At 47.9% G+C, this 12,854-nt stretch overlaps 4 protein-coding genes across 4 annotated transcripts; 2 read left to right on the top strand and 2 right to left on the bottom strand.

The window, feature by feature from the left end:
* Nucleotides 1-690: 690 nt before the first annotated feature.
* Nucleotides 691-1,546, top strand: L3040_004628 (uncharacterized protein; the record flags this gene model as incomplete). The annotated part of the gene is made up of 2 exons (XM_007287951.1): nt 691-826; nt 918-1,546. 2 exons carry the CDS (start codon nt 691-693, stop codon nt 1,544-1,546), a joined length of 765 nt encoding a protein of 254 aa, XP_007288013.1.
* A 1,766-nt stretch (nt 1,547-3,312) lies between these two features.
* Nucleotides 3,313-4,260, top strand: L3040_004627 (uncharacterized protein; the record flags this gene model as incomplete). Its single annotated transcript, XM_007287950.1, has 2 exons — nt 3,313-3,401; nt 3,480-4,260. 2 exons carry the CDS (start codon nt 3,313-3,315, stop codon nt 4,258-4,260), a joined length of 870 nt encoding a protein of 289 aa, XP_007288012.1.
* Nucleotides 4,261-5,056: 796 nt separating this feature from the next.
* Nucleotides 5,057-5,935, bottom strand: L3040_004626 (uncharacterized protein; the record flags this gene model as incomplete). The annotated part of the gene is made up of 3 exons (XM_007287949.1): nt 5,057-5,217; nt 5,267-5,359; nt 5,479-5,935. 3 exons carry the CDS (start codon nt 5,933-5,935, stop codon nt 5,057-5,059), a joined length of 711 nt encoding a protein of 236 aa, XP_007288011.1.
* Nucleotides 5,936-10,237: 4,302 nt separating this feature from the next.
* Nucleotides 10,238-11,674, bottom strand: L3040_004625 (uncharacterized protein; the record flags this gene model as incomplete). The annotated part of the gene is made up of 1 exon (XM_007287947.1): nt 10,238-11,674. One exon carries the CDS (start codon nt 11,672-11,674, stop codon nt 10,238-10,240), a length of 1,437 nt encoding a protein of 478 aa, XP_007288009.1.
* Between the last annotated feature and the right edge of the window lie 1,180 nt (nt 11,675-12,854).

Below are 12,854 nucleotides of genomic sequence, written 5' to 3'. Positions count from 1 at the left end.
GTGATGGTGTATCAACTGGTCGCGGTGTAGGAGCGGCGATAAGGTCGTCACCGCCTTGAAACGGTAGAAGTCGTTTTCGCCGAGGGCGTCCTTTATTGAATTCCCCACTCCGTACCACTCGCGTGCTGCTGGCTGGCTGGAAGCGATGAACGGATGAAAGCAGGTAGAGCAGAAGCAAGGTGAATAAATTAATGCTGATATCCGGAGATTATAGTATGGTATGGTATTAAATCCGTATGATTTGTATTGTTTGGGCGAGAGTCAGTCATGCTAGGTGAAGGGCGGTGGGCGGTGGCAGAATAATCACAGGACGTCGGAGTCGGACTGCTGATCCTGGAGTACCGAGAGCTTGTCATCAAGTCACCAAGCAAGTACCGGCGTGATGAAAAAAGTATAGCTATCTCGTCGGTACGCTAAGATTAGTCTACAAAAATGAGGGAAGCTTGTCTTTATCATCACTTCCCAACCACTAAACCAATAAACACGACACCAAACACCAAAAACCAGGGTATCAACATCAACAGCCTGATGTACGCCAGAATCAATCGCACATCACCTCTATCCTCGCCCCCCAGCCCCAGCATTCAATCCACCGCTGTTACCCTGCGAGTCGTGATCGCGTGCCACGAGTAAACGAGACCTTCCTCCACGCTCCCAGCAACACCCTTCCACACTCACATCACCACTCCAATGTCGTCGTCGTATGATTACATTGCAAAGATCGTCTGCATCGGCGACTCGGGGACCGGCAAATCCTCCCTCACAATCCGTCTCTGCGAAGGCCGCTTCACCCAACACCATGACGTGACGATAGGTGTCGAGTTCGGTATATCCCCATCCCCTTATTACCTATACACCCTTGAAACAATCCAATCCGAGAGGAGCAGAGAGACTTAACAGAACACCAACTCATACAGGCTCCCGCATTGTCCCCGTCGGCCCGCCCAACACGCCCCTCCCATCTTCCAAACCGACTACAGTCCGCCCCCCGGACCTCAGCGAAGGGCTGCCCGAGCCGCGGCGCGCCGAGCCCAAAATAGAGCAAAAGCACATGAAGCTCTCCCTGTGGGATACCGCCGGGCAGGAGACCTACAAGTCGGTCACGCGCTCGTACTTCCGCGGCGCGTCTGGCGCGCTGCTGGTCTTCGACATCTCGAGAAGACCGACATTCACACATGTCACGGACTGGCTGAACGATCTGCGGCAGATAGCGGAGCCGGATATTGTGGTCGTGCTAGTGGGGAATAAGAGCGATCTTGCGACGGAGGAGGAGAGCAAGAGGGAGGTGACCGTTGAGGAGGCTCGGGAATGGGCGCGGAAGAATGGCGTACTAGAATACGTGGAAACCTCTGCAAAGAGTGGCGAGGGGGTCGAGAATGCGTTTGGTAGGGTCGCGGAAAGGATTTACATGAATGTCGAGGCAGGGAAATACGATTTGAATGATAGGAGAAGTGGTGTCAAAGGGCCACCGGCGGGGGGGAGCGTTAGGGGCGGTGTGAAGCTGGGGAAGACGCCGGTTAAAGGCGCGGCGTATGGGTGTTGTTAATAGGAGGACGAACTAAGGCCTTGTGTAAATATTTTGCATTACGGCGTTTGGGAGCTCGGTAGATACACCAAGGCTGGATGGAGCTGTCGTGGGAATATGACGGCGAGTTTTTTTTCCCCCTACCAGTCCCTTGTAAGTTTCTAAAGGGGTTCTCATCCGAAGCATTGTAATTCATGATATGTTTCTTATATTTCATAGGTCTGTCTATATCTTTTTTCTTGCCAAAAAAACACATATCTGCTTGATACAAGCCAACTCCGTGAAATCATTTCGCCTGGGGTGGAATAAGAGCCGATGGCTCCGTGGCTTACCTCCTCAAGTCGCTGAGAACTGATCACCAGCTTCCCGTGTCAGAGGTCCGACGTGGCTGTATTTTTATGTATTACCAGCGAAAAAAACCCATTCAGTTAGGTTTGCAGACTGGAACCCCCTCGTGAGCTTCTAGTTATGTTTTGTCGTTTTTTCTTCTTGCGCAAATCTTTCTTGTCTTGATACCAGTTTTTTTTCCGAGTCGTTTTTAATAGTTATTTGATTTGATGGGCTTCTTGGTTATTTTTGTTTACTGCGGCTATCTACTACTTGAAGGTGTAAGTAGGTAGGCTTGTGTACCTGGGTATCTATCTATTCAATCTAGAATACTCTGTGTGCAATTGACCCGTGCTTTTCCAGCGGCCAAAAAACGTCACCTTAGAATGTGCTTATCTAATGTCTTACTATTGCTTTTGCTTTACCAATTTTTGCTACTTATTATAGATAGATAGTTTCCTCTGGCGAGAAGCGATAGAAGTTGGATCGCTGCTAATGCACTGGCTGCTAAGATCTGTTTCTTAGTGCTTGGTGCTTTGCTTCCGGGAGTCTCTTTCGCTTGAAGTTCTCGGGTATTCACGTCTGAGCAGCTTGGTCTACTTTGGATATAGGATTTCAGTTGGATCATTCGGCATTGCCATGCCATCCCCTCTTGCGAGCTGCCAGAATATTTTCGGAATGTTATGTAGAATGCTTTTCATGTAATTCATCTGGGCTTGCGCCATTGGCTTGCTCCGTCTTCCGCTTCCAGCCTGATTCTTGTCATTGTCAGCATAACGTGAATATTTCGCTAGAAGGAACACGAAGCGATGCCCTCGCGAGCAGTATCAGGACTGGCTGGATGTTGCGATTCTAAAGTTGCGGAACAAAACATGCTAAGCGACGACTGCCCATTTTTCATCTGTGACAACTGCTCTTCTTTCGCCTACGGCCGACTCACTTTTTATACCGATCATCAGGTATTGTACAGTATCAATCCTTTTTCTCGGCTTCTCATGCTTGCCAGAAGGCTATAGAGGCCCGCCTAACATGATGAGTTGGTCGTATCACGTATTTAGACGTTTTTGTCTCCTTTCTTCTGCTTCCTGATTTCTCTGCCGGTCGCTTTCGTGATATCCAAAGTGACAAATCGCAGGCACAGTCACAGCCTCCAAACACCAGCTGGAACCTTTCACCTCTTACACCCCGAGCTGCATTCCAGGTCGGAGCTCGGTGGTGATACATTCCGTGGCTAAGAATCGACAAGGGCGATCCTAGCGAAAGCTTAACCACGCGTGGTGGCTCAGCCTTCGATTACGCATGAGGGGCAACCCAATTCACCATGAGGGGAAGCTTTGATAAAGTCGCCATCCCGGCACCTTTCTTCACGGATCTGGACCTCCTACTCCAACTTCAAACAAGAAAGAGGACGTCAACTTTAGACCTCTTTTTTGTGCAGCACAAACAAAACACAAATCAAAATGAGCGACTTTACCCCTCCTAGCGGACCTCCTCCTCCCAAAGTCCCGGAAGGCTGGAAAGCGCAGTGGAACGAGCAATACAGCGAATGGTATTTCGCCCTCCCTTCGTTCTGTCTCCTTCTCTTCATTTCACTTCACTTCCTTCAAGACATCTGACAAAGAGACAGGTTCTACGTCAACATCTACACCAAGAAATCCCAATGGGAGAAGCCCACCGAACCAGTCTACGCTCCTCCCACCGACGGCGCCCCCGCTGGCCCTCCCCCAGGCTACTCCGGAGGCAGTTATCCCCAAAACACGGACACCAAGCAGAACCCCTATGCCTCGAGCATGAACTCCAACCCGTCGACCGAATCCGATGCCGCCCTCGCTGCGCGCCTGCAAGCCGAGGAGGATCAGCGAGCGCGCAGCGCTGCGGGAAGTAGGGGCGCCCAGCAGGACTACATGAATACGCCTATGCCGGGGCAATCGCAAGCGCCTGCGTACGGGCAACCGCAGCAGAACTATGGGCAGCAACAGGGCGGCTACGGACAGGAGTTGCCGGCTCGGGATCAGAAGAAGAGCGGTGCGGGTGGGTTCCTGGGGAAGTTGTTGAGCAAGGCGAGTGGGGCGTCGAGTAGTAAACCTCCGCAGCAGTTTGGAGGCGGCTATCCGCAACAAAGCTATGGCCACTCAGGCTATGGCCAGCAAGGCTACGGACAGCATGGTTATCCGCAGCAGGGCTATGGTGGGGGATATGGAGGTGGGTACGGCCACCCTCCCAAGAAGAGCGGCGGAATGGGAGCTGGTGGTGCGGCGGCCTTGGGTGTGGGTGGTGGGTTGATCGGCGGCATGTTAATTGCGGATGCGATTGATGACCGCGAGGATGAGGCTTACCAGGCGGGGTACAATGACGGGAATGACGGGGATGATTATGGTGGAGGAGACGATGGTGGTGGAGACTTCTAAGTAATGAGCCTGGTAACGTGGAGAGAGAGGAGTGACGACTGAGACGACGTGCGATGCTTTCTTTACACGCTTGGATGAACGGATGGAGAGGTTCTCTGCTTCTTTGCTGGCTAGGGGCGCCATGGCTCAACCTCTTTACATTTCGCTGATTATGCCAAATATCAATCATCAATGATCAAATACTCTGATTTCAAAACAGCACAACCACAGTCCATCTGCTGAAGCTGAAAAGGGGGGTAATTATAGAATTAGAATTAGGTATTCTGGAGATGGAGAAGGGGAGCTGAGTGTTTGGGGATTGGGATTGGGATTGAGATTGGGATTGGGATGGTGTAGCGGTTTTTTGTTTCTCGAAGAAGGTGAAGATGAAGAAGATGATGTGATGTGATATCATGTGAGGGGATTTCGCGTTTGGTTGTAAAATTTGAAGATGTAGGGAAGGAAGGAAGGAAGGAAGGAAGGAAGGGAAGTTCGTTGAGGGTCATGTAGCTGTGAGATGGATGCACGAGTGGTGTGAGCCAGAAAGGGGGGTCTCGGTAAGGTAGAGATAGGCGAGGCGAGGCGAGAAATTGGGGTTACGGTGAAGCACTTAGTCTGGACTCTATTGCCCAGGTCGTCAGAATTTGACATCGCAGTAGCTCTCGGGATCCAGATAAGCCTGTTGTCGGTGTACACCTTCATGCCGACCCATTACAGCCAGTGGTTGCCGAAATCGCTTTCTATGGCGCTTGCAATCATCTTGTAACATAGGTACACCATCTCCCGCTCCCCTTCACACCCGCAGCACAGAGCTCCTTCATCTCGTAATCCCCTTCTCAACAGGCGTCTCTGTCTTCATCGGCGTGCTCGACCCAGCTAGCCAAGCCGCAGCATCGAAGTTCTGGAGCGGGTTCGGCGCAGCCGAGGCGGCAGGTCCCTTCTGTCTCGCTTCCAGCTCGGCCTTCAACTCGTCGTCCACTGTTTCTCATTAGTACCACCACCCGTCAGGATCAGAGAGCAAACATACTGTTATCCATAAGATACGGCATGCCGAACACCAGGAGCATGCTCGCGCCCGCAATGAGAATCATCGGGTTCTTCAAGATGGAAACGGGCGAGACTATCCCAGAAGTCAGTCTATGTATCCGCCTACTTTCAACCAACATGAAAGGGGGGGGGGGGGGGGGGGGGACGGTAAGAAAGGGGAATGAATGGGTGTAAAACATAACCGCAACTCACAGCCAACCCTCTCAACAAGATACTCCTTCCTCCCCAGCACCTTCGCTTCCAACCCCCACACGCCAACTCTATCCTCCACCCCCTTAACTTCCACCTTCTCCCCCTTATTGTTCCACTCGTTCCCCCTGAACGTCCCCCAGACCTGCACTTCGTCCTTCACATCTCCCACGGCCCCGGAATCCGAGACGTCGACGCGCAGCGGCGCAAACGCGTGCGTGTGGCAATGCACATCGAGCAGGTAGCTGCCAGACGAGACGTTGCGGAAGTCAAAGGCGTTGTAGGTTGTTAGAGGTGCGGAGTAGCTGTGCGAGAGTGTCGTGAGAGTTGCATGGGTCGAGGGCGGGAGGGTCGAGGGGTGTTGGAGCGCTGGCGAGGAGGGGATTGTGAGGCGGAGGTGGGTACACAGGGTAAGGGGAAGGGCGAGGAGCCCAGATAGGAGGGGGAGAGAGGTGTGCATTTTCGTTATGGTTGTGGAGGGTTGCGAGCTTGGAACTTGAGGAGGGAGCTTGTAGGAGCTTGCAGTGAGGTTTGGTCAATTGATATAGCGACGTATGAGTGACAGGTTTAGGCGAGGTTGTGCCGAGGTGGCGCTAGTCCTCGGTCGGGTTGTTGTCTCTTTAAGCTTGATTTCAAGGACGGTTTCGAAAGCCTAATAATAGAACATCATCATATCCTGAAGAACTACAGCTCTTTCTTATCCAGCTTAGGAAGATTTCCAAAGCTTATCTGTAATCTTTGCCATAACTGCTACATTGCGGATTTTTGTCCCTTTAAGCTTGGCGGCGCTATCAAGTTTAGTCCAGCATTTTATTACACTTGGGATATTTCCCTTTGAATTTTCACCAGAGCATTCATTCATTGATTGTATTACCTATGATTTAACGCATTCACCAATTTCAGCCAGACATTCCAGCTAAACTGTCCCCGGGGTTTTTTTCCTTTACTATATATCCATCTCTACCAGAGCAACTACACATGCAAGAAGAGATCGCCAGTCGCTATTTTCCGGTGAGGGAAGACTCTTGTTTCAATAGAAACTATGAGGGCATTGGTAAGCTCTATATTTTAGGATTGAGTCATGTACTTCGACGCCCTTTTGCTCTGCTTTTGCTTCACATCCCCAAATCTAGCTAGCTGGATAGCTCCTTTTTGCTGTCAATTTGTTTTCAACTGTCATATGGGTTCATAATCTATACCGTCTGCATACTTTTACGTTCGCCTTAGTGTTTTAGTTTTCAGTCTTCCTCTTCAAAGATTATTTGGTCGGCTAATATTGGATGTGTTCTTGCGCTCTGTCCGCTCTAGTATTTGAACAGATTTTATCGACCATCATTGTAATCACCAAATGTATTTCCTGCCAATATAAACTCGTATTTATCAATCGATGATCTCTGTTAAAGACGCAGGTTAATTCGCGATCGGCAATAAATAAGCTTCTGGTTTTGTCTTACTCTAGGCGACTCATGATAGACCGTGTTTCCTTCCTGTATATATCTTCTCAGCTCGGAGAATCATGTCCTAGATATCATCAACGAAGCAAATAAGCTGAACGATCAAGGCAATAAATTACGATAGGCTTCTGATCGTCCCCAGTGCCCAACATCGGTAGTCTAACTTCTGCATCCAATTGTTCTTCAATGCTCAATCTGTCAATTTCTTCTGTCAATCTGCCGATGATCCTTTTCCTGTCGATTCTCTGGTTGCTCTCATCCTCGAAAATATTGCCATTTCCTGTACAAGCACGAAAGCTGAGGCTTCCGAAAAATTGTTGAAGCACCCGCATCGGAAGCCAGGATAGCTTATCTTCTGTTCCAGGAGTTGCATTCTATATCGATTATTCGAAACAGCCCCATCCAATACCCATATGAGAGGTAGTACGCAACAGTGAACTCACACTTACCTTGAAGATGATAGTCGACATTGTTACCTTAGCCTGGCAAAGACGACACCGAATGGCCTTTTAAATCCTTCTCAGACCGCCAAATCCAATACGTGGCAGCGAGCTGCCGCGGTACAGAGGACGCCTTGCCAAAATATATCATCGTAGTTTTGTGAATTTCATCTCCGCTTGCCTTCAGATACTTTGGATCTTACGGAAGGAACGAGTAGCATTTTGTGAACCTCATTTCGGCTCGCCTTCGAATACATACTTCTATTTCCACGGAACGAGCGCATCGCAGGAAGTACCGATCTCATCCGAGGGCATTAATGGTATGTGGGCCCTCAACATCAGTTGCGTTGATACGATGAGATATTTCGAATGATGGAGATTTAACTACTATCTTTCGTCTCTTACATTTTTCATCTTCGCTGTTCTTTGGTATATCGGTAAGCTTTTATTGTAATCTGTCGGGAGACTTGATGATTCTTGTCATTTCCAACCTTGCTGTCAACTTATAGCGTTTATGAATTGTTCATTTATCTTAGTAACATGCAGCTTAATCATTTCTGAATAAATTTCGGCCCGGAAAGACCAGGTTCGAGGAGCTTCTGTTTGCCGGACTACGGTGTAAATCGGTTTTGCGAGCGTGAGAGCGTCTCACCGCCATGTCATCATTTTTTTACATTCTTCTTGGACTGTCAGAGAAATATCTCTCTACCTCCTGCATTGTTTATGCCCTCAAAGTCAGTCCAGACAACCAATTATACATAGAGCATACTCGCGAGAAGCATTCACCTCATAGACTACATGTTTCCTACAGCTCCCTCTATTCCCAAGCGGATGTTTGACTTGAATGGCGAGGTGTATGAGTGGCCGTGAATTACGCCTCGCTTCCCTTCCTGAGAGCAAAGATGTGCTTAAAACCCGCTGTGCGTTGTAGGGTTGTCGGAAATCTCAGTCGTCGTATACAAGATTCGGCCGACATCCGCTTCCAGTACTGTCGGTATCAAGTACCCTCCTATCTCTACCCGCCCCCATTTTCCAAGGCGAATATATTTTCTCGCTTCTTCTGCTGTGTCTTTGTGTAATGTTGTCAATCTCATCTCTTCTTCACTTTGTCTTCATAAATTGCCTTGGAGTCAAATCTAGGTAATGGTACTTTGGCCGCAATTCAACGCAGATAAATCCTGCGAGTAACTGTCGCAATATACGGGTACTAAGTACCGGTACGTAATCTCAACCATAGTTGTAGGCCCAGTTCACAGTGCAGCTCCTGCTATTGCAAAATCACGCTTAGAAATTCTCGATTCAAATAGTAGAAAGCTTCAGCCCCGGATGCTGCACGAATACCAATGCAGTAATGGTTCTTTCCCGGGTTGGTCACCTAAATGCGCTTGTAGACGGGAATAGATGCCATAGTTTGATTTTACAATTCTTCCCCGATAAGGACTGCTCTCTGGGCCTTATAAAGGCTAGAAGTGTTTGTATGAGCCCGTTATCGATTGAGGACAGAATCGAAATCTTAGATAGACTAGGATTGGAGCTCTGGGAGTACGAGATAAACCTTCGGACATGCGATGTCTATTGGAAGCGAGGGATATCTTCTAGGCCCTCGGAAGCATACATGCATGTCACGTTCAAAGCAGTGGATAACAAGAACCTGTGGGTGAAGAGTGTTCAATAAGTTCTAACTAGCCGCTTTGCAACCCTCAGGTTGTCTCGACAGTGGCTTCAAAATTGACAGCAATAATCTTGATTGCATGATTCCTAGCTAGTGAGTTAAGAATCCGATTATATGAAGTATAGAGAGATAAAAGCCTTTACTAGTAGACACGTTACTCGCGTACGTTGATGGCTATCGCCTGGGAAGTGAGTGGACTTGGATCCGAAAAGTTAGTGTTTCTGATCACTATTTATACAAGGTATCAAAATCGAGAGTCGTGTCTAGGAGATTCATTTTGGAGATCAGTAATCCCACTCGTCCTCGCAATCAAAGACGCTAGCAAGCTTTCTCTAGTTTACATAATTTGCCGCCTACTAGTGTACCCCGCTGATCCGTGGACTCAAACGGTAGAGAGTAAGTTTACCATCGTGTCTACATAGTATATATAGGGATACGCTCGCGTCAAGAAGGGGGGCGAGTGAAAAGCAAAATACGTCTACCTCAATTTCTCCTCACCTCCTCCTTCGCAAATCCTCTCGTCATATTCTCTGTATTTCATTCTACACTTCCATCCTCGACCTCCTTATAGATTGATATGGGCCTAGTTTCAAGCTCACACCAAAGGCTTATGCGGATACCAGCATGCCATCCGTGTCGTCAGCAGCGGGAAGGCTTAGAGAGACATTGGTCTGACAGAGGACAGCGGCTAGTAGATAGTCTCGTACTGCCCATAGATCTCCCTGTTATCGCGAAGCTGTTAAGGATTGCAGATGAATAGCTTTACTGTAACAACAGGTTCAACCCATAATATTAGTCTGCCATAACTCGCTAGATTATTCAAATTTCATACTGTAGACGCTTTCTTCCCGTACATGTCTGGCAGAAATGTGTGTGGGCTCCCGATCCACACCGTCTTCAGTCTGGCGGCTAGAGTAGCTCCTTTTGGCGGTGTGGCAGCAAAAACGGCTGCTTTTTGGAAATCCGAGTTCTTTAGTGCGTAACTATGATGAATATGTGTCTCTGTCCATCATTTCAATGCAACATTCATTATAATGCCCCGTGGATAAGAAAATTTGGGATCTGGTTGGGTGCTCTCTCTCCAACAACCTGCTTATAAACCAAGAAATTATCTGACTCATCATTATCTTATTAATTTTCTATTATCGGTGAATTGTCTAATTCTAATCTATGAAGTAGTGCGCTCGAAAACAAGGCTACTCGTCGGCCTCCAACACCGACTCAGTCTTCTCATACACTAGGCTGAGATAATCGTCCCGACCTGACCGCATTGCCTTCCCGAGCTCAGGGATATTATCATCTTCTTTCTCTGATCTCAAGCGCCAATTACCCTCAAGCTCCCTCAATTTCTCCATAAATACAGCAATCAATAGCGCGATCATCTTCCAGCCGAAACCCTTTGTCTCTCTGCCGCCAGCCGGACACACCAAGGCAAATGGCATGAATCCCATCGATTCCTCGACGTCTTTCAGCTTCCCCGGTCCCAAAATTTCCTTGAGCTGTACCCAGCGATGTGGACGAAAGCTCTCGGGATCGTCTCCAGCCAGCGTGAAAGTCCGCTGCATATGCTCAATATCGGCGCTTATCTTATTCTGGCCTGGATATTGGCGGTAAATTCGACGCGTGGGTGGATAGAGGCGCAGAACTTCTTTAATGATATCGAGGCAAGAGAGCTGAAAGACATCATCATCCCATTTCCAGTTTCTTTGCCTCTGATCCGAGAGATAGGTTGCCAAGATCGACTGCCAAAGGATAGGGTTGTGGCCACTCTGGTCTCTGAAATAGATCTCGAGAATGCCTCGGAAGACAGCACGCCACATGGTGTCGTACGCCGGGAGGATCAGGTTCATGGGGTTATCGAACGAGTTCAGTGAGTCGCGACCGGTAACTACCAATAGGTGATAGTGCATCTCCATCTCGTCCTCCCATTTCGGCGCTGGTTGTTGCTTTGAGAGTACCCATAACTCGTTGATTCTCTTAGCAATGAATTTCACTCCAGTTACATTGTCTGCCAGAGTCGCGTCCGAGATGTTGAAGAGGTATTTTAGCGAGATACTCAAGGTGACGTATTGCACAAGACTCGCCAGATTTATCGATCCTTCGATTCTGCTATCTTCTTTCTGAAGTGTCGATCTCATGTGCTTGACCAGCTCTGACCAATCTTCTCGCTTTTCCGTGTTCGACAAGTTCATAGCTTCCTTCATTACTGAGATAGCCTGCTGTTTGAACTTATAGCCATCCACCTCCTTTTGAGTAGTGAAGATGTTATCAAGCCCAAAAGCCAGCTTCAGACGTTGATTTGGCACAATCCGGGCTTCATGTCGTCTGCTGAGATTCTTTCCATCACCGTCTTTGCGCTCAATTATGCGGGTTTGCTTGCGGATATAGAGCATCTCGTGCTTTAGTGCGTGTGGGCAACGACTGTTTTCTGAGTGCAGAGCTTGGGGTTTGATCTGGTAGCTCTGTTGTTGAAGAACAGTTTCGGGCGGCTCTGATAAGATAGGACTGTCCTTCTGAGGGAGATCGTGAGCCCCTTGAGCCTTGCATTGACGAAAGGCGATTTTCAATGTCAAGACAAGTAGAAAGATGGGAATCGCTAAGTAAACGATGCCGAGGATTGGAAATTCGGCCATTGAAGCGAAGCAAGGGGGCGAGGCAAATGTTTTGCAGAAAAGTCGAGACTTAAGCACTCTCAGGTAACATTTATATATCCAGACAGCATCCTTTGACACATTTCATCTTTCGAGAAGGCAGTAAGCGGCCAGCGAAGTTTCTCTTTAGAATAAGAAGGTACCTGCACACCCGAGCTATCAAGCAGGTCCTAGCAGGAAACAGCTCTGTGGAACAATGAATTGGAAATTTATTCAACAGGCTACCTCTTTCCATTATGTACTTTCCAGTCATTGGGCACGGGTAAGGTCACAAAGAATCTGGTTCCACCCCTGGGCCAGGGCATGATAAACGCGGCCGTGATGTAAGAATTGTCTGTATCACTATCGCCTACTTAGTGCTCATTCTGAATCTTCGCTGCCTCGCTAGCTCGCGATATTCTGGCTGTGGTTAGGTGTTTCTATATGTCTCCGTACGTTGCTATTCATCCGGTAGTTGAAGGAGTGGAATACCAGCAGAGATGTCGATAATATTAGCTACATGGGTGGTTTTGTTAAGACAAGAGAAATTCCACCTAGAATGCTACAGCGGGTATCTCGACGACCCAGGTATCTGGCACAGTACTCCATTATAAACTCCGCATTTAGAGCCAAAGGCTGATGCGCAAGGTGGTCACTTTTCATATCTAATTAACCGTGCATGCATTTGTATTTGATTGAATTTCATTTCATTATACCTCATTCCGTTTCATAAGGGTGCATATGTTATGCTACTTCATATGCAGCGAACCGTCACTTTTATCTTCATTACATCTTATCACATGAAAGGGGCGTTTCTGGTGTTACTCTATGTGCAGCTACGAGCCGTGACATTTCATTCATATGGATGGTGCGCATATTGTGTTACTTTATATGCAACTACAAACCATTTCATCTCAGTACATTTCTTGAATCGTGCCACACCAACTTAACGAGATGTATTTATGATTAATGATTGTCCATTTAATTATACTAATTACAACCCGACGGTATATAGTGGCGTGAGAGGGTTATCGGTGTAGGGTTAAAGGCGTATCATATTGAAAATTAGGTGGAATAGAAATGAAATGGAACAGAAAATAAAAGGAATAAAAATGAATGTAGAAGGGCTTTAATAAGAGGCAAAAAAATATTCTATAGTTACTTAAAAGATAGAAGGTTCCTT

This window comes from Drepanopeziza brunnea (genome assembly GCF_022702325.1).
Source record: "Drepanopeziza brunnea f. sp. 'multigermtubi' strain 214-2 chromosome Unknown ctg7, whole genome shotgun sequence".
NCBI classification, from domain to species: Eukaryota; Fungi; Ascomycota; class Leotiomycetes; order Helotiales; family Drepanopezizaceae; genus Drepanopeziza; species Drepanopeziza brunnea.
The sequence above is the reverse complement of the archived record's forward strand: the minus strand, read 5'-3'. Positions and strand labels throughout refer to the sequence as shown.